The sequence below is a fragment of the Myxocyprinus asiaticus genome, chromosome 25 (genome assembly GCF_019703515.2).
Source record: "Myxocyprinus asiaticus isolate MX2 ecotype Aquarium Trade chromosome 25, UBuf_Myxa_2, whole genome shotgun sequence".
In the NCBI taxonomy this organism is placed as follows: Eukaryota; Metazoa; Chordata; class Actinopteri; order Cypriniformes; family Catostomidae; genus Myxocyprinus; species Myxocyprinus asiaticus.
The window spans coordinates 25195035-25215508 of NC_059368.1; the positions used below are offsets into that span (position 1 = coordinate 25195035).

Here is a 20474-nt window from a genome sequence, read left to right on the forward strand (position 1 = left end):
CATTGGATGTTTTTTGTTTTTGGCACCATTCGGAGTAAATTCTAGAGAATGTTGTTCGTGAAAATCCCAGGAGATCAGCAGTTACAGAAATACTCAAACCAGCCCATCTGGCACCAACAATCATGCCATGCTCCATATCACTGAGATCGCATTATTTCCTCATTCTGATGGTTGATGTGAACATTAACTGAAGCTCCTGACCCGTATCTGCATGATTTTATGCACTGCTGCCACACAACTGGCTGATTAGATAATCGCATGGATGATTGTTGGTGCCAGATGGGCTGGTTTGAGTATTTCTGTAACTGCTGATCTCCTGGGATTTTCACACACAACAGTCTCTAGAATTTACTCAGAATGGTGCCAAAAACAAAAAAAACATCCAGTGAGCGGCAGTTCTATGGATGGAAATGCCTTGTTGATGAGAGAGGTCAACAGAGAATGGCCAGACTGGTTCGAACTGACAAAGTCTACGGTAACTCAGATAACCACTCTGTACAATTGTGGTGAGAAGAATATAATCTCAGAATGCTATTCTGAGATGTGGGTTGGCACTGTTTTGGTGGCACGAGGGGGACCTACACAGTATTAGGCAGGTGGTTTAAATGTTGTGGCTGATCGGTGTATATGTATATATATATATATATATATATATATATACACACACACACACATACATATATACACACACACACACACACACTACCGGTTAAAAGTTTTAAAACACTTATTCGTTCTTTATTATAATTTCTTTTTTTTCACATTTAGAATAATAGTAAAGTCATCAAAACTATGGAATAACATAAATGGAACTTTGGGAATTATGTTGTGACTAAACAAAATCCAAAATAAATCAAAACTGTGTTATATTTTAGCATCTTCAAAGTAGTCACCCTTTGCCTAGAATTTGCAGATATATACTATTGATATTTTCTCAACCAACTTCTTGAGGTATCACCCTGGGATGCTTTTAAACAGTACTGAAAGAGTTCCCATCTATGTTGGTCACTTATTGGCTGCTTTTCTTTATTATTTGGTCCAAGTCATCCATTAAAAAAAAAAAAAATTTTTATTTTTATTAAATTGTAGTTTTATAATGAAATAAATTAATATGGTGGCACAATTATATTTTTGTATACAAAACAAAAATTTTTTTGGGGGGGGGGAATTTTTCCCCTTTTTCACCCAATTTGGAATGCCCAATTCCCAGTGCTCTTTTTAAGTCCTCGTGGTCGCGTAGTGATTTGCCTCAATCTGGGTAGCGGAGGATGAATCCCAGTTGCCTCCGCGTCTGAGACCATCAACCCATCTTATCACGTGGCTTGTTGAGCGCATGGCCACGGAGACATAGCGCATGTGGAGGCTTCACGCCATCCACGCGGCATCCGCGCTCAACTCACCACTCGCCCCACCGAGAACGAACCACATTATAGCAACCACGAGGAGGTTACCCCATGTGACTCTACCCTCCCTAGCAACTGGGCCAATTTGGTTGCTTAGGAGACCTGGCTGGAGTCACTCAGCATGCCCTGGATTCAAACTCGTGACTCCAGGGGCGGTAGCCAGCGTCTTTTACCACTGAGCTACTCAGGCCTACAAAACTAATTTCAAACATTTAAGCATACACCTGCAGATCAAAAGATTTTTAAGATCATGAGAAACTGCATTCTCTCTGTAATATGTAATACATACATGTGGGGTCAGAGAGAGCGGTGTGTGAGGAGGATTTGCGAGAGCTCCTTGAGGAGGCTGACGGCGTGCGGCTGTGATCAAAGCGCTCCAGCGCCTCCTTCAGGCTGGAGGTGTTTAACTGAGACTCAGAGCCCGAGTCTTGAGACTGAAACAGAGAGTGAAAGTGGTTGATAGCATTTGCCATATTAGTTTTTTGCCACTCTAAATGTAATGATATTTGACCTATTTTCCTGTTATATTTGTTGAAAGATTTGGAATAGAGAATTGGATTCAGGAATGTCTTACCTTGTCTGCCGAGATCTCAGGAGGCGACACATCAATACCCAGCTCCCTGCGCTGTTCCGCCCTCACTTCAGCATAACTGAGAGAGAAAACACACAGAGACAGTATATCAGACCATAACAATTCTGTTTCTTTCTTGTCAGGATGTGACCCAACCAAACCGTGTACACTTGTTTTGCTAAACTTGTAATGGCCAAATATCTAAATATGTCTTGCACAAATCAAATAAATCATACTTGAGATAAATGATCCTACTTATAAAAAGGTTTATAAATGGGCCAAATAATTTCTTTATTACAATATAAAAAAATGCCAAAGGGTGCTTGTAATGGGTAGTGTAAGTGTTAGGGGGTAATAATCATAATTTAAGAACAATATACCCCACTGATAAATTTCTAAACATCTGATATAGTTCTTAAAGCTGAACGTGTAACTTTTTCGGTGTTAAAATACTTTCTCCTATCCCAACATAATATGCAGAGACAACTAGAAGTAAGCCATTCACAGGTTAATTTTCGAGAAAACTGTAAACACAGTGTCTCTGTGGCGCTATAAAAATTCCTCTGTTTGTTTTGAGCAACCCATTTAGACCCCGCCCACCAACATTACTCAACCAATGGCTTTGGGGGCAGGACCATCTCTTTGTTTGACGAACGGCAGGCGGGGTGCGTATTCGGAAAGATGTTTGAAAACAATGCTTATTTTTGGAATTCCATTTGGTTGCTCTAGTGTTGCAGAAATTACATACTTCAGCTTTAAAACTATATTTCAGGCCAAGTTATAAATACAGTTTGAAATATTAGTTGTTATTGATTATTGTATGAGAGGTATTAAATTCTCAATTTAATTATTCAGATTGATAATTTGTTAATTAATTGATTAAATTTAAGTATTTTAAATAAATATTGTATCTGATTGGAAAACAAATATGTCCTCTTAAAGGTGCACTCAGTAATTTTTTTCCTTATTAAAAAAGTTTTATTCTTCATGAAATTAACTGTAATTTGGAAACATATGTATAAAATCATGGCGACTCACATGAGATAAAGACTCTAGTCATATCGTTAACCTTATAAAAGCTATTTTATTTTACATGGAGAGGGTCCCCTCATGTTCAGATCACATGACCAGTTGAATACTACTCGTTTTATCTCAGCAACCACCTTGTTATTGCCACTTTCACTCAAGGATTAAATTACTGTGAATAGTGAAATTCTGCATTGGCAACAGTAACTGAAAACTAGTGATTTTGAATGATGCTGCATACAGGCCCCTAGGTGTCAGTGTAAGTTCTAGACAACATGAACAAAAACATACTGAATGCACCTTTAAATGTGTGTGTGTGTGTGTGTATATATATATATATATATATATATATATATATATATATATATATATATATATATATATATATAAAATGCACCTGAAAATTAAATGCAGGGGGCAAATATTGCCTCTTATTGGAACAGTTAAATTCTGACACTGATTAAAGGGAGGTCCTCGCAAATTTGTGTGTATGTGTAAAATGTGAGTTCCCTGGTGCATGGTAGAGCCCTCACCTGACCACAGTGTGTGTGCAGACGATGAACTCTGGCCGAGAGTTCCACTGGTGGTAGGTGATATAGTAGTGAGTCTGAAGCCAGATCCACTGCTGACCTTTAGTTAGGAAGCGGTAATAGCATGACTTCCCCTTACCGTACTGCATCACTGCAGAGAGAGACATCTTACATCTTACCCAAAAAGTCATAACTCATACAGTACATATACAAAGGGGTTTAAAAGTCCACCAAGTGGAAATGTTTTTTTTTTTTTTTTTTTGCAATACAAATTATTTTATCAGCATAAGAATCTGAGTGAAAATTTGAATTGAAAAATTTGAGAATTCCTTAGTATTTGGTATGTCCGCTTCTGTTTTAATGACAGCAAAATCTGATAAACCATGTTATCTCAGCATGATGTATGTTAACATGGTCAATGTCACAAATTTGCTTATTGGTTTAGTGACCTAGAAATAGTGTTTCTCTTATAACGTTTCTTTGTTTTAAAATTTACAAAATCCTTACACTTTGTTCATTTCCAGGTTTTAATTAGATTTTCAATTCCAGATATTCAATGTGGACATTTGAACCCACTGTATGCTGCACATGTCAACCAAGACAATGTGATTAAATCATCAATCAAACCATCATCCATTTGTAGAAGTGCAGCAGAGTTCAACTCACAGTGTTCATGGCATTTGGCCAGGGTCTCCAGGTCATCCACGTGGTAGTAGTCATACCCCGATGTACCCAGGACTTCGAAAGGAAGGTAACCTATGATGGGAGGTGCCCTGCAGAGTATAACGTATGCAACTTCAGAACATTTTCAAACCCATTTTTAGAATAAAACAGCCCATTTATTGACTGCAGTCAAGTGTTTTTCATTTTTTTGCAATGACAGATTTTCAGGCATTACTCTCGAGTCATTTACGTCACAAAGCTTTTTGGGATTAAATAGGCATAAAAGGATTTGTACAGGGGGGCTTGGTAGCTCTGCTAAACAAATGATACCACGGAAAATCTTATTCACTCCAATACATAGCAGCTGTACCGATTAAACCAAAACCTTGATTTGAACCAAATATAGTGATGGCGCCAGCAATAAATCATCTAAACTCAGTACAAATCTCGCCAAGCAAATACACATTTGAGGATTTTACCAAGAAAATTAGGTTTGTGCTATTCCAGATGTTTATGTAGTTCTTTGAGCCCATGGGCGAACAAAAGCTGCACGTGAGCCACTGATTAAAGACTCTGATCCAAGCCATATTGTGCTCTAACAAAGTGCAAGCTGGTCCCACCACAGGCCCTCAGGGGTTAACTGACTCATGTACAACAAACACAGGTCTAAATACAATCTGAACTGAGAGCAGTCTCAAGGGGAGTGTGTTGTGACTGTCACAGGCTTACACAGCCAGGGGCGTAGGACTTTTCGAAAACATGGTACTGTAATGTACCATGAGTCAGGTGACAGAACAGAGTGGAAAGGAAGGTGGATGAAGGGATGTGATGGAGAAATAGAAGAGACACTAAAAGCAGTAAATTTGTGAAAAGATGTGTAAGGTGTGGTGATGTGTGTCCTTGCAGATATTCTGTTGCCAATTTGTACGATAACCAATTTTGGCACTATGTCAGAACCACTGGTCCAAACAGTTAGAACAAATGATGGTTTGTACCTGTGGTCCAAAAACAGGAATTTCCATTCTAAACTGTGTCTGGAGGTAAATTCCTCATTTGGCTCCTCCACAGTACACATTTCCTGTAGAAAAGAGGTTACACACAAAACCTTCTTAATGTACGTCTCCCAGAAATACATCTAACGAAAACAGAAACCAAGTGACCTACTTCTCACTCAGAGACTGTTTTGCATGCTGATCATTTATCAGAGTCTAAAAAACAAAGCTAATTCTTGCACAAACATGCACTGTGTCTATCAACACGCCCACACATAGACACCAGCTCTCTCACACACACACATCCACAAGCAGATCTCATTGATGTTTGTCACTATCTATCAGGCAGACCAATGAGAAGGTGCCAAATCAGCTTTGGCTCAGCCTACCTTGATAAACTGAGGTTTGGCTAACCTCACAGTTGCAATGAAACACACTCGGTCTTCAAATGCGGCCCTCAGCGATCGCTGGATCACTCCCTCATAGCCGTTACGTGTTGAGTTAGGCACTAGAGAAAATAGACAAATCAGGGCAATTAGCAAATCTTAATTAATGGAAGCTTTTGAAGGAGAATTCAGTTTCTTTTTTTGGTCGGCCACTAGGTGGCAGCACTTGTGTTGAATTTAATTCATATGTTAAAAACACATATTGTATTTAAAATCGGAACTTCCTGTGTGTACTTTGTGCAAAGTACGTCATAAATGTAATGTAACTTTTTTAAATTGAAATACTTTCTCCTATTCCACCTTCCACAGACAACTACAATTGTAGGTTGTTTCCACTGAAATATAAAAAAAATAAAAATCTAAAAAATGCGCATCAAAAACTTAAACGCTCTTTTGAGGTGGATAAATGTTTTATTTGATAATAAGACCTGTGCGAAAACGAGACATTTGCCAAATATATTCCTACAGAATTTATATAGGAATAAAGATGCTCTACAAAAAAAATCTAAAGTTTTGGCAAACTTGCCGCAAATTCGCCACTTGTTATTTTCACATGCAAATTACCTTGTTATTCGCCACAAATGTTTGCCAGAAGTTTGCAGCTCTTCACCTGTATTGGTAAACTTCCAGCAAACCTTTCATGAAAATGTAGAGTTTGAACTCCAGATTTTTGGCGCATCAAAAAAGTAATATGACTTTGCCTCAACAAGCCATGTGAACACATAATTCGCTCAGAGAATACCATCAATATCATAGCATACGCATAGCATCTCAAAGGTTGCTTTGGTTTTTCTGAAATGATGAGAATTACCTCTGCCATTGAATGTTAGAAAACATTAAAGTGCTTAAGAGCGTTTGCTTAAAAACACAGTGGTCGGAAACGCTGCTTTATTCGCAAATATTCAGATTTTGTGCATAAATCAAATTCGTAATTTAGATGGAAACATGAATACTGTGGCTCTGTGGCGCTATCAAAACATTACTCTGTCTGTTTAAGTATCCCAACAAACCACCCTAACATAGCAACACTGGCTTTGAGTTTAGGGCGGCATTATAAATTTGACAACCAATGGAAGATGGATAAAGTGTTTGAAAACAATCCTTATTTTCGCTTTTCTGTTTGGTGACAATAATGGCACAGAAATGAGAAACTTTACAGAAATTACAACTAAATTAATCACAAATGGTCAACTTCCCATGATATTAAATCTGGGTCGATGCCACACTAGCTTTCCCCAACACTCCCTATTTAAATAATGATCCTGGCTGCATCAACTCTGCAAAGAAGCCAAGCAATCAGGCACTTGGCTGGGTAATTCAATAAATGGATCCATATGAAAGACTCAGGCTGATGCCACAGGCATTGGTTCTGACACTCACCAGTGTTGAGGGACTTAAAGTTTCCGATGAACTTCACATACTCATAAACGGGTGGCTCTTTGGGGTCGATTGTCCCCCGGAGCATGTGGCAGCAGAACTCTAACTGGTTTTTTGCTAAGGAGAAACAAACAAAACAAAAACAAGAAAATAGCATTTATGTGCGCTAGTCACAGCCACTATGTGATTAGAGAGAGAGAGAGAGAGAGCCCAGATGCAACATAATACGAATGAAACAAATGATCCAGTCAAGAGGAGATGAGAAAGGGCCTAATTTCACACAGTCACTTCATGCGTCCTGATTGATCGAATTGCAAATTCTATTTAAACATAACCACATAAACGTGTCTCCTTAAAACGGATACAAATCAGATCTACTGTTCCTGTATGCACATACAGAGTTCAGTTCCATGGTGATGGTGATGCTAATGCCAGGCAACAAAAATGATTTCAAAAGATAATTTTGTTACTATAAGTTTGATAGTTTCTGTTAAATACTCTCTTCGCCCCATTTGGCAATTAGTGTTCGTGTTTGTAATTCTCATCCATGATTCCTGACTCACATGTGGACTATTGTGGTCCCAAACTCCCGTATGCTGATGAAGTTCAGTTTCTTTCCTTTTTTAGGTGGAGTAAAATGTATGTTAGGGCTGGGTATCGATACAGATATCCTGATTTGATTCGATTCTGATTGACAAACTCTTGATTCGATTATGATTAATCTGGATATATTTCAGTTAAACTGTCTATTTTGTTTACATGTAAAAGAAATTCTTTCTCAGCTAATGCTGCAAATTATCCAAGGAACCTTTTAACTTGGTACATTAGGAAAATATTAATTTAGAAAATAAACAAGAGGGCCCAAACTAAACAGTTCAATTGCAATATGTTTAGCAGGTATAATAATCAACACATTAAAATGGCAGTAAACTTTAAAGCAAAATTAAAAGATTGATTTTGGAATTTTAAGGATTGATGTAGATCTCGTTTAAATGAAGATTGCAATTCATCTGAAAATCAATATTTTAACCCAGCCCTAGTTAACGCATGTGGCCTGAACAACCAGATGCATTAACACTAGGGGTGTGAATTTTTTGGGTTGTAAGCGAATCGATTTAATTCACGATTCAAATATTTTCGATTTGATTCAAAAACGATTTTTGAAAATTCAAAACGATTCAATTCGATTCACAGTGAAATTCAATTCGATTAACGATTCAATTCTGCATTTTTTTTAAATGCATTTATAGTATAGGTGCTGTAAGCGATTTAAGCCGGTCTACTTCCACGAGACTGAGCTGTTGAATTAGCTACGCCCCTGCTTTCCAAATCCCTGCACTCCAAAGATACCAAATGAGCTTTATTGAGACCGACATCGTGCAGAAACGGTTGTTTAAAACAACAACAGCAAAATAGCGCCCTCAACAGACACCTGTTATGAACAACATGGCTTAAAAATGGCAGTAAGCCTCAATAATTAGCTGCACCTACAATACTATGAGAACACGCAAAATTATTGGCAGGTCGAAAGTGCCATTGTCCACGTCTGTGGACACATTTTTATTTGCGGTTTTATTTGCGGAGTCTAGTGCTGTTACAGAGACAGGTGAGATATCTTATGACAGTAACTTGAAAGAAAACATTAAATACATGTACATACAGTGCAGGCTATTTGGAATGCAATAATAGTACAAGAGCACAATGTGCCAATAAAATATTTCAAAGATGAAATATGAACATAGCTAAAAAAATGAACATAGCTAGAAAAGTTTTTCACTATAAAAAGTATTTTCATTAATATGCATTACTTTTCCAGGCCTTGAAATCACAATTTTAAAATTCCCTAATATTTCCAGGGGTTTTTTATGACCGTGGGGACCCTGAATCAATGAACTAATCCAAATATTAATCCAAACATTAAAGTAACATCATCTGACTACATTCCATTTCAAAGAAAAGAGATAAGCAGTCATATACAGTAGATGACTTCAATTTAAATGTTTTCTGCAAACCAAGTCCCCAAATAAACAATGATACCAGTAAATTGGCACTATTTTATCCTATAGAGAATAACGTCTTTAGAAGTTTCCTCACAATTAAATCAATTTATTTCAGTAGTGACCCAGTGTCAGAAATTAACTTTTATATTTATGGTCAATATTTACCCTCTTTATTTGATTTTCAGGGGCATACCTTTATGAGGGCATCATTTTTAACAATTTAAAACATAAATTGTGTCTTATCTGTTTGTCAAAATATCAATTTAATCAATTGATTAATACAAATTCTTAAGTCTGAGAATGTATACGTCTTACCCTAAAAATCAACTATATCAGAAAACAAAAACAAAACAGAAGAATTAATTACGAGGGCAATTGTTTGCCCCCACATTTTGAATTTCGGGAGCATGTTCATGATTTGTAATGGCATTTTTTATATCTCCTCTTAATTTCCGACCATGTAGTAGCCATGCAGCGAGTTGGCAGCTTTATCAAATGGTTTGAGCGCATTTGAATCGCAACAAGAGCACTATTGTGAGCTGTCATTTGCTCATGAGATAGTGGCCATCCGGAGTAGATAAGATGCTTGAAAGACTTGGAAAGCTGCTCAGAAAAAGTTTCAGTGAGAGTTATGGATGGAACGGAGAGCAGGCGCAATCCCGTGAAGAGTGATGGAAGACTGCAGCGTGAGCGCATGTCTGTGAGAGGAGAGCTGTGAGGGCGCGTGCTCTGGGATGCGCTAGAGAATGAACCAAGAGGTCCTCGCTGCTCTGTTAAAAACTGCTGTAAATTTATGGCCAAATTCCTACAGCAATCTACTGTGATTCTTAAATACAGTGGTTTGCTGTGAGCAGGCTCACTGTGAAGTGACTAGTTTTATGGTAAATAGCTGTTGTTTGCAAGGCATTAGGGAAAAACGAACATTTAAACATCTTGGTGAAAGCTAGTGACATTTTGAAACGTATATTTTAAAACCCCCCATGAAAATCCAAGTTTGAGGCACATGGTTAGTGTTCATGATGTTTCTGACCAACTCCTCTGTACTTTATCATCTCGCATCAGCCTTCACTTGTCTAATGAGAAGTCAACCTTTGAAGCAATGTACATATTAAATGTAAAATGTTACCAGGATTGAACAGTATATTTTTTATGAAAAAAAAAAAAAAAACAACAACAACAACAACCTGTACACAGTAAAATAACAGTATAGCACTACATTGTGGGTTATAATGGTGAAATACCCATAAGCCTTTGCACTTGAATAAGTATGTATGATTTGGCAATGCACTGGGGCTACAAAAAAAAAACAAACATGTAAAAAAATTGTGTTCAGACTTAATAGAAGTCTTAGTTTTATTTAGTGTTGTTGTTTTGTTATCAATAGTTGTGTTTTGTTTGAAGTCACCATTATGGTGATTAGTGATCTCTTGAGCTGGCACCTTGGACCTTCTTTATTATTATATTATGTTCTTCCAGTCAGTCAATTTGTGTTTAAGTACAACACTAGTTGTTGCACTGCGCTACCTGGAAGACAAAACCTAAGTTCAAACTGAATGTCTGATCATACCTCGCAAAAGGCACTATATGTGGCAACAGTGATGCATTACACATAAAAACATAAAAGCAAAATCATTAAAGGATATTTCAGCAAAATGATATCAGCAAATTGAGTGTTTAATGTTTTTGATGAACTTACAGCATAACTCTAGTTGTTAACAAGACACACACAGAAATCAACTCTCGGCATACAAAACGCAACAGTGGTGACAATTAACAAGCATACTTTTACATAAGAAAGTAAAAGCTGAACATCAAAATACAAGTAACTTCAAAATATACATCAAAATATACCAGTAAATAGTAAAAAAATCTAAGGGTGCTTTCACACTGGCAGTTTAGTACGAATCAGAGCACGGTTCGCATGATAAATTGGTAATGTGAAAGCTGTCATGCGGACCGGGGAGTGCACCACGGTACCGAACCCGAGACTACCTGTAGGAGGTGGTTTGAGTTCGGTTGCAATGGAACTGTAGCGCGATTCGCGTGAATGTGAAAGCAACTCAGACTCGGGTGCGCACTCGTTCAGGAAGTAAAGTAACCTGCGCATGCGTTTTAGCCGATGACGACATCATTAGTTTCGACTAATAAATACAGGGTATAATAGGAGATGACAGTGGCGATAACTTCAACTTGGACACGAGCGTGAGTATGCGTGCAGTGTAAACAAAGATGCAAATGAATTCCTTGCAATCAGCTGTCTCCTCAAAAAACGCTGTTTGCCTTCCCCTGGACATCTGAACGCAGTTGTAGTTCACTCTGCTGTGCATAATGGCACCAAAATAACAAAAAAACTAAAAGTATGATGAGTCGCGTTGTGTTCTCCATGCGCGTTTATGATGACGTAAGATGAACGCAAATGGACCGGGGTTCGATAGAATCAAGTGAGTGTGAAACCAGACCAATGCTGCGGGGGGCACCGGGAACAATCGCACTCGGAATCGGACCGCAGCAAACGTGCCCAGTGTAAAAGCCAATTTTTCATGCCGCAGTGCATGCTGGGAGCTGTTAATTTCAACAAAAGTAGATAGTATGTCATTTAACGGCTATATGCAGCTAAATTACAGTTGTATACTGTAGCTGTAAAAACAGTATCTAGCTGTTAATTTCAGCAACAGCAAGACACCGTTAATTTTACAGTAACTTGCTGGCAAATCTGCTGCCAGTTCTTTACTGTTTTTTGACTGGAAAATCTTTAACAGTGTGCGGACTGTAGCACGATGACGTGGTGGATTTCACCTACTACATCACGGACATCCATTACGTAGTGGACTAATTCCATGTTTTAAACGTTCAGAGCCGCAATATACTGGATGTTTTAATGCAAACATTTTATTCAGCGTGTAAAGTATGTAGTCTTATGTGTCAATAAAAAGGGAAAAAGTGCAATAATGATTGTATTTCCTTAAAAAAAAAAAAATTATATTAGTAGTATAGTATAGTGTATTAATAACTTTTGAGCATCGGGGATTTTAGTCTTCTAAAGAATATGAGAGGTTGCTGAGTATTTGGAGTAAATTTGTTTGGTATGTATTATGACTATTAGGCTATATGTTTTTTTGTATTCAGTTTTGGGAACATATACATTTAATTTGAATTGGGATTATATAATTGAGAAATATAGGCTATAGCCTTTATTTGATTCATACATTAATGATAATTACACGCCGATGACTGCTTCTACACGTCTATGAAACAACGTCTCTAAGACAAGAGTGTAATTATACAGTTACAGATAGATATTTTCAGTCTCTAAACCTTACATAAAACAAAAAGGACAAATAAAAATGTGTAGGCTAGTAGATTTTTATTTCTAAAACTAATTTATGTGGATTACGGACAACACATACAGTATATTGTTATTAAATATGACTTACTTGAGATGACAAGAATAAAAAGAAGAAAACGTTGATCTTTATGTATCCCGCAATGGTCGATTACGATACGGCACAAGTAGAGCAGTTTCGTGGTGATTAAAAACAAAACATTGCATATATCAAGTATTTAAACACGAAATTCTGAAGCTGCCAGAGAGAAACAAACATTTATTATATCGATTAATTTATTAAACATTAAAGCTTATATAGACACAGATCTACCGGCAGTAGTTAAACTACTAACATTTAGCTATCCACTAGGCTAATATAACCTGTCAAACAAAATGAAGTATAGGCTATATGCCGTACTGACAACACTAAATAACATCACATTGTAAAGAGAATCTGATATAATATGTAGCTGTGGGCGTGCAAATATAAAAAAACAAAACATCCAGTACGTCATGGAAATCGACTTAATCGGATTAAATCCACCACTTCATCGTGCTACAGTCTGCAGTGAGGACAGTCTCGAATGAAGCCGTATAGGTCTCATGTAACTAATCTAATATTTATATATTCTAAAATACTGTTTACTCATTTGATTAAACGCGATTCATTGGACTTTTAACAGTCTAAATCTATTTTTGACCAACACTAACGATTATCTATTCAACAATCATATTTCAAGATCGATGCATATGAACTGGCAGGATTACTAATCGATGCAAAACGAGTGAATCGTAACACCCCTAATTGACAGTTGGTGAGCTGCATCTTCTATGCATCTCAAATCACTTCCTCTGCATTTACACTTGGTCTTTTCGATCGGATAGCTATCTGATCAGTAATAATGCTTTAAGTGACCTCATAGGGACAGTGGTGTTAGAGGGACAGGACCAGAATGTGCCCAGATTGAAGTGCGAGACAGAATAAGTGTTGATTCTTACTCTTTAGGTAGTCTGGTGTGAGGGTCTCTCCCTCTAGTATGTGTGTAGACAGGGCTTTATACACCTCGGAGTGCTCACCCAGGGGAAGGAAATTCAACAGATTCTGGTCGACAAGATCCGACTGAAAATACGAAAAAAATTCAAACAAAACCCAGGACATTAAGTCAACATCTCTCAGACCTACAGAAGTAAACAAGCACACATAGCAACCAGAAGAGTGTTAATACTCACAGGTAGATGTTCCAATAAAGAGGTGACACTTTCTGAGACGTAGATTATGTTGCCGTCTGTCATGATAGCCAGAAAGAAGCCATCTAGGGCCTAAAAAATGAAGCAATGCAGAATATCAATTTAGCTGGAGTTTGGAAGAATTCAGAATTTGGGACTTACATTGCAGGCCTGTAGTTTCAGTTTTTGCCAAATTCATACACGAGTATGGGGTTTCGGCAAGTGTGTGTGTCAGTGAGAGAAAGTTCTCTCACCTCCAGCATCAGCTGTGTGAACTCCTCATTGCTAAGGAAGGGTGGCTTCCAGTCCTGACGTATTTCACTGGATTCAGACTGTGCAGCAATTTCTGATAGAGTGGAGAGAGGTAACAGGAGTTGAATGCAATGTTTATGTTACAATTTATATGAATATATGTGTATTTTTTAGGTGCTGACTGGTCATCAAGTTTTTCCTAATTTTTGCATTTGAAAGGTTAATTTTAAATGGCCCTGCAATGTGAGAAAATAGTTTTGGAGTACAAATTTTCAATGTAGTATCAATTAATATGGTCCTAAAAACTACATGCATAATGATAAAATGTCAAATGTTGTTTAAAATGGTTCAAGATTGATTATACATGTCACTATCCCTGTACAACGTATTAATTTATTTTAGCTGCAACAATGTTTTAATGATCTGCTACTGTGTATGGAAAAAAAAAGGAGCAGTTTTTTTAAAAGTGGTTTTACATATTGTCAGGCAGCCCTTTCCTGTCTAGGTATGTGGTTCTTGGCCAGAATACAACAACAGTAAAAAGTGTGGTTTGGAAGTTTTAACTTAACTAAGAAACCTAGACATCTTGCAGCTTTGATTGAAACTATGAAAACAAAAGTCTTTTTTTCCTACATATTATACTGCACATTATATTTGCAGTTTAGTTTATATGCATTTTGACGCATACAAAATATACAGTACTTTGAGACTATGACTACGAGTTATTATGTGAAACATAACTAAGTGTAAGCATGTCACTACAGCAACCTTTATGCTTGCGCAGGAAGTCAATGCTCTTCTGTAGGATGGTAGACTTGTCCATCTTGCGGGTGTTGCCCGGCAACATGGTGCCCAGTTCCTTGATGAGCACATTGAACTGGTCCCGCCTCTTCTTCTCAGACTTGTTCCTAGAAACTCTGTAGGTGGAAAAACAAAAGGTGGAAAATTTCACAGAGGAAATCAGTCTTTGACTTTAAAGGATAACATTTCATTGGCATTTCAGAAATTCCCAACTGACAAAGAGTATTCAATCTTTTAAAATCACTTCACACTCTTCAAAGTGATATTAGGAAGCAATCTCATCAAACAAAGATCTAACTGGCAAAAGTGAGAGAAACCAATTCACGGTACTGTGATCATGTACAGAAAATACAGTTCGTACATAAGCAGTCATAACTAGGTCAAACTGGAGTTTCTATTTCTGGTGAGAAACCACTTTGGCTAAACTACCAAGAGAATGACTCGTCTATACAACTCTCTAGACATCTAGGTGTCTATCTAAACATGAGTATGCTAAATCATGTTTAAACCACTCTTGCATCAAGAAATGGAAATAAGGGGTTGGCTTCTAATAAGAATTTGGCTTGAAGTGAGAGAAAGAATATTCCAAGTGAGCAATTACTATCACAATCATTGTTTTGTATGTCTAATCACCTTTTTGCTTTGTCCTTCTCATCTTCTTCCATCAACCCATCAAAAATACTGCTATCATCCCTGAAAACAGACCAATAGCAAAACAGGTTAGACCAGCTTAACCAATGTCAGCTCTACCCTGTCTGTTTAACTGGCCAATCAAAGCCAGCTTCCTTCCCCACCCATTTCGGAGTATGTGATCATAACATCGTTAATTGTGCACAACTATTAGTATTCAAGGATCTGCAATCCTTCATTTTCTAATGAGGCAATATTAAATAATGACCACCCCATAGTGTTTAATCATCAGTGTTGGGGAGTAACTAAATGAAAGCATAAGACCAGGCCCAGTTCCAGAAACAGAAAAACAGCGTTCTCTAGAAATTCATCTGACAATCATTGTTTTGAGGAATGAAGGCTATACAATGCTTGAAATTGACTCCCCCCCCCCCCCACATACAAAGGTGTACACTACAGTCTTCAAAGACAATGGACATCTGGCTCTAACAAGGACAGAAAGAGATGTGGAAGGCCAGATGTACAACTAAACAAGAGGATAAGTACATCAGAGTCTCTAGTTTGAGAAATAGACGCCTCACATGTCCTCAGCTGACAGCTTCATTGAATTCTACCTGCTCAACACCAGTTTCATGTACAACAGTAAAGAGAAGACTCAAGGGTGCAGGCCTTAGGGGAAGAATTGCAAAGAAAAAGCCACTTTTGAAACAGAAAAACAAAAAGAAAAGGTTAGAGTGGGCAAAGAAACACAGACATTGGACAACAGATAATTGGAAAAGAGTGTTATGGATCTTAACCCCATTGAGCTTTTGTGGGATCAGCTAGACTGTAAGGTGCGTGAGAAGTGCCCGACAAGACAGCCACATCTATGGCAAGTGCTACAGGAAGTGTGGGGTGAAATGTCACCTGAGTATCTGGACAAACTGACAGCTAGAATGCCAAGGATCTGCAAAACTGTCATTGCTGCATGTGGAGGATTTTTTGATGAAAACTCTTTGAAGTAGTTTAAGAAATTCTGAACATCTTTTTCAAATTGTATTAGTAATTTTTCATGTTATTAATGTCCTGACTATACATTGTGATGAGTTGAATGCCACTTTGGTGAATAAAAGTAACAATTTCTTTCCATAAGAGCAAAATCTATACATTATTCCACATTTTTGGCCGCCAGTGTATATATATATATATATATATATATATATATATATATACACAGTTGTGCTCAAAAGTTTGCATACCCTGGCAAAAGTTAGACATTTTGGCATTGATTTTGAACATATGACTGATCATGCAAAAAAACTGTCTTTTATTTAAGGATAGTATTCATATGAAGCCATTTATTATCACATAGTTGTTTGGTTCCTTTTTAAATCATAATGATAACAGAAATCACCCAAATGGCAATTGCAATTAGTGCCTGTGTATAAATAGTCAATGAGTTTGTTAGCTCTCATGTGGATGCACTGACCAGGCTAGATACTGAGCCATGGGGAGCAGAAAAGGACTGTCAAAAGACCTGCGTAACAAGGTAATGGAACTTTATAAAGATGGAAAAGGATATAAAAAGATATCCAAAGCCTTGAAAATGCCAGTCAGTACTGTTAAATCACTTATTAAGAAGCTTGATACCAAGCCAAGGTCAGGTAGACCAAGAAAGATTTCAGCCACAACTGCCAGAAGAATTGTTCAGGATACAAATAAAAACCCACAGGTAACCTCAGGAGAAATACAGGCTGCTCTGGAAAAAGATGGTGTGGTTGTTTCAAGGAGCACAATACGACAATACTTGAACAAAAATAAGCTGCATGGTCGAGTTGCCAGAAAGAAGCCTTTACTGCGCCAATGCCACAAAAAAGCCAGTTACAATATGCCCGACAACACCTTGACACGCCGCACAGCTTCTGGCACACTGTAATTTGGAGTGACGAGACCGAAATAGAGCTTTATGGTCAACCATAAGCGCTATGTTTGGAGAGGGGTCAACAAGGCCTATAGTGAAAAGAATACCATCCCCTCTGTGAAGCATGGTGGTGGCTCACTGATGTTTTGGGGGTGTGTGAGCTCTAAAGGCACGGGGAATTTTGTGAAAATTGATGGCAAGATGAATGCAGCATGTTATCCGAAAATACTGCCAGACAATTTGCATTCTTCTGCACGAAAGCTGCGCATGGGACGCTCTTGGACTTTCCAGCATGACAATGACCCTAAGCACAAGGCCAAGTTTACCATCCAGTGGTTACAGCAGAAAAAGGTGAAGGTTCTGGAGTGGCCATCACAGTCTCCAGACCTTAATATCATCGAGCCACTCTGGGGAGATCACAAACGTGCGGTTCATGCAAGATGACCAAAGACTTTGCATGACCTGGAGGCATTTTGCCAAGACGAATGGGCAGCTATACCACCTGCACGAATTTGGGGCCTCATAGACAACTATTACAAAAGACTGCACGCTGTCATTGATGCTAAAGGGGGCAATATACAGTATTAAGAACTAAGGGTATACAGACTTTTGAACAGGGGTCATTTCATTTTTTTCTTTGTTGCCATGTTTTGTTTTATGATTGTGCCATTCTGTTATAACCTACAGTTGAATATGAATCCCATAAGAAATAAAAGAAATGTGTTTTGCCTGCTCACTCATGTTTTCTTTAAAAATGGTACATATATTACCAATTCTCCAAGGGTATGCAAACTTTTGAGCACAACTGTATACATACATACAAACATATTTTTTTTTTCAGATTTAATCATGTTTAATGATATCAAAATACTTGATATTTAAATCCACAAATTACACTATTTATTTATTTATTTTTTCAATAATTTAAAGCTTAATTTTCTCTCCGTATGATTGAAGCAAGCGATGTGCAATGAAGTTATCTGCAGTGACAGATATAATAGAGTCAGTAACCTAGACAAGCAGTTACAGACCTCTTTATCCCGGAGCAAAAATCGAAAGCAGCAGGCAGTAGATTAAGTGAGATAATACCCTGAAATCTGTACGCGCGAAAGAAGGTATTAACCAATCAAATGCTAATTTATAGGTTGGAGGCATGCAAGCAGAATGCTGCACCTGCAAATTAGAACACACTGATTTGCAAGATCATACAAGTTTGTTAGTTTTGATGCAGGGATCTGTGCATGTTCGCTGGGTTTCAAGAAAATCCGCTCTTTCCTGTACATATACATATATATATATATATATATATATATATATATATATATATATATATATATATATATACATATATAAATATATATATACATATATACACATATATAAATATATATATATATATATATATATATACAAATATATAAATATATATACATATATATACATACATATATACATACATACATTTATACACAGTATATATATATATATATGCACATACATACATATATACACAGTATATACACAGTATATATATATATATATATATATACACACACACACACACACATATACATACATACATACATACATACATACACACACACTGTATATCAGTGGCGGCTGGTGGTTTTCAAAAGAGGGGAAGCAGGTCCCCCTCGTGCCGGTAAAACTGCGCCAACCCGTATCTTAGAATAGCATTCTGAGATGCTATTCTTCTCACCACAATTATACAGAGCGGTTATCTGAGTTACCGTAGACTTTGTCAGTTCGAACCAGTCTGGCCATTCTCTGTTGACCTCTCTCATCAACAAGGCATTTTTATCCACAGAAATGCCGCTCACTGGATGTTTTTTGTTTTTGGCACCATTCGGAGTAAATTCTAGAGATTGTTGTGCATGAAAATCCAAGGAGATCAGCAGTTACAGAAATACTCAAACCAGCCCATCAGGCACCAACAATCATGCCAAGGTCCAAATCACTGAGATCACATTTTTTACCCATTCTGATGGTTGATGTGAACATTAACTGAAGCTCCTGACCCATATCTGCATGATTGTATGCACTGCACTGCTGCCACACGATTGGCTGATTAGATAATCGCATGGATGATTTTTGGTGCCAGACTGGCTGGTTTGAGTATTTCTGTAATGCTGATCTCCTGGGATTTTCACACACAACAGTCTCTACAAATTACTCAAAATGGTGCCAAAAACAAAAAACATCCAGTGAGCGGCAGTTCTGTGGACAGAAATGCCTTGTTGATGAGAGAGGTCAACAGAGAATGATTTAATTAGCCACGCCCCCTCAATCCAAAACCCCACCCTCCAAAGATAATTTTGAGACCAAAACCAAGCAGCATTGTTTTTTCCTGTGGCTGTCAAATTCAAAAGTGGCACAACAGCACCCTCAACTGGCAAACTTTATGAATCAGCCTCAAAGATCCGCTTCAAATACAACATTATGAGAACAAGCAAAATGACTGACAGGTAAAAAGCGTCAATGTCCGTGGTCCACAGACACATTTTTGTTTGCTGTTTACAAAGTCTACAGCTGTCACAGAGACCGGTGAGATTTCTCAGGCACTCATTCCATTCAAATCTTTAAGGGAGTTAGAAAATGTTTTGCATACTTTTCCATGAAAAAAATCACTTACAGCACATTTAAGTAGCTTGTACTTTGTCAGTAGCTTCCCCGATACTGTGCATCATATCAGGCCATGCAATATTCAATGTGGTCAATAATTCATTAAAAGAGGCAGTAGGTCAGTGATGGAGGTTGCAGTGAAGACCTGTAGGGGTGCTGTGTGTTTCAATATATATTTAGAATCGCAGTGCTCTCTGACTCAGCAGCTAGCCTTTCACAGCACAGCAAGGGAGATCAGCTGGTCATGACAGCTGATCTGAGAACAGTTTTTGATGGCAGTGACTGGGATTTGATTTTGAAGGACTGACGTCATGGTTGCTTCTCAGGTCACCATTGGTCAGTAACATACACCTGACCAAAGAGTGCATCAAAACAGCTCTCTACAGCTGTGGTTCTCAGCTGGTTTTGCTTTTGGACCAAGATTCTACACTGAACATCAAGTGGTGAACCCACACTAAAATACAAGTATTACAGTTGTTTCTCATACAAAAGTAAACAAAAATGTCCTTAAAATCAAAAAGAAATGTATTAATATTATGGTTTTGAAGATGTGGACACATCACTCAAACTAACGCAACCTCCGTGGAACACAAAAGGAGATGTTAGGCAGAATGACAGTGGTCAGTCGCCTTTCACTTTCATTGTATGGAAAAGAGATGCAATGCAAGTGAATGGTGACTGAGGATAT

The 20474-nt window shown here is 37.7% G+C and overlaps 1 protein-coding gene across 8 annotated transcripts in view; it reads right to left on the reverse strand.

Annotated features, from left to right (window-relative positions):
* Positions 1 to 20474, reverse strand: part of LOC127415739 (circadian locomoter output cycles protein kaput-like) — a 91714-nt gene that overhangs the window by 12998 nt on the left and 58242 nt on the right. For 7 of the 8 annotated variants that reach the window (XM_051654612.1, XM_051654609.1, XM_051654607.1 and 4 more), the window contains 12 exons: positions 15247 to 15306; positions 14581 to 14729; positions 13815 to 13906; positions 13564 to 13653; positions 13333 to 13453; positions 7012 to 7125; positions 5575 to 5693; positions 5189 to 5271; positions 4197 to 4303; positions 3534 to 3681; positions 1978 to 2053; positions 1693 to 1837 (listed from right to left, as the gene is read on the reverse strand). In XM_051654612.1, the coding sequence (XP_051510572.1) occupies positions 1693 to 1837; positions 1978 to 2053; positions 3534 to 3681; positions 4197 to 4303; positions 5189 to 5271; positions 5575 to 5693; positions 7012 to 7125; positions 13333 to 13453; positions 13564 to 13653; positions 13815 to 13906; positions 14581 to 14729; positions 15247 to 15306 (1304 nt within the window). The remainder of the gene's footprint in view (positions 1 to 1692; positions 1838 to 1977; positions 2054 to 3533; positions 3682 to 4196; positions 4304 to 5188; positions 5272 to 5574; positions 5694 to 7011; positions 7126 to 13332; positions 13454 to 13563; positions 13654 to 13814; positions 13907 to 14580; positions 14730 to 15246; positions 15307 to 20474) is intronic. The other variant, XM_051654614.1, reaches the window with a different exon arrangement.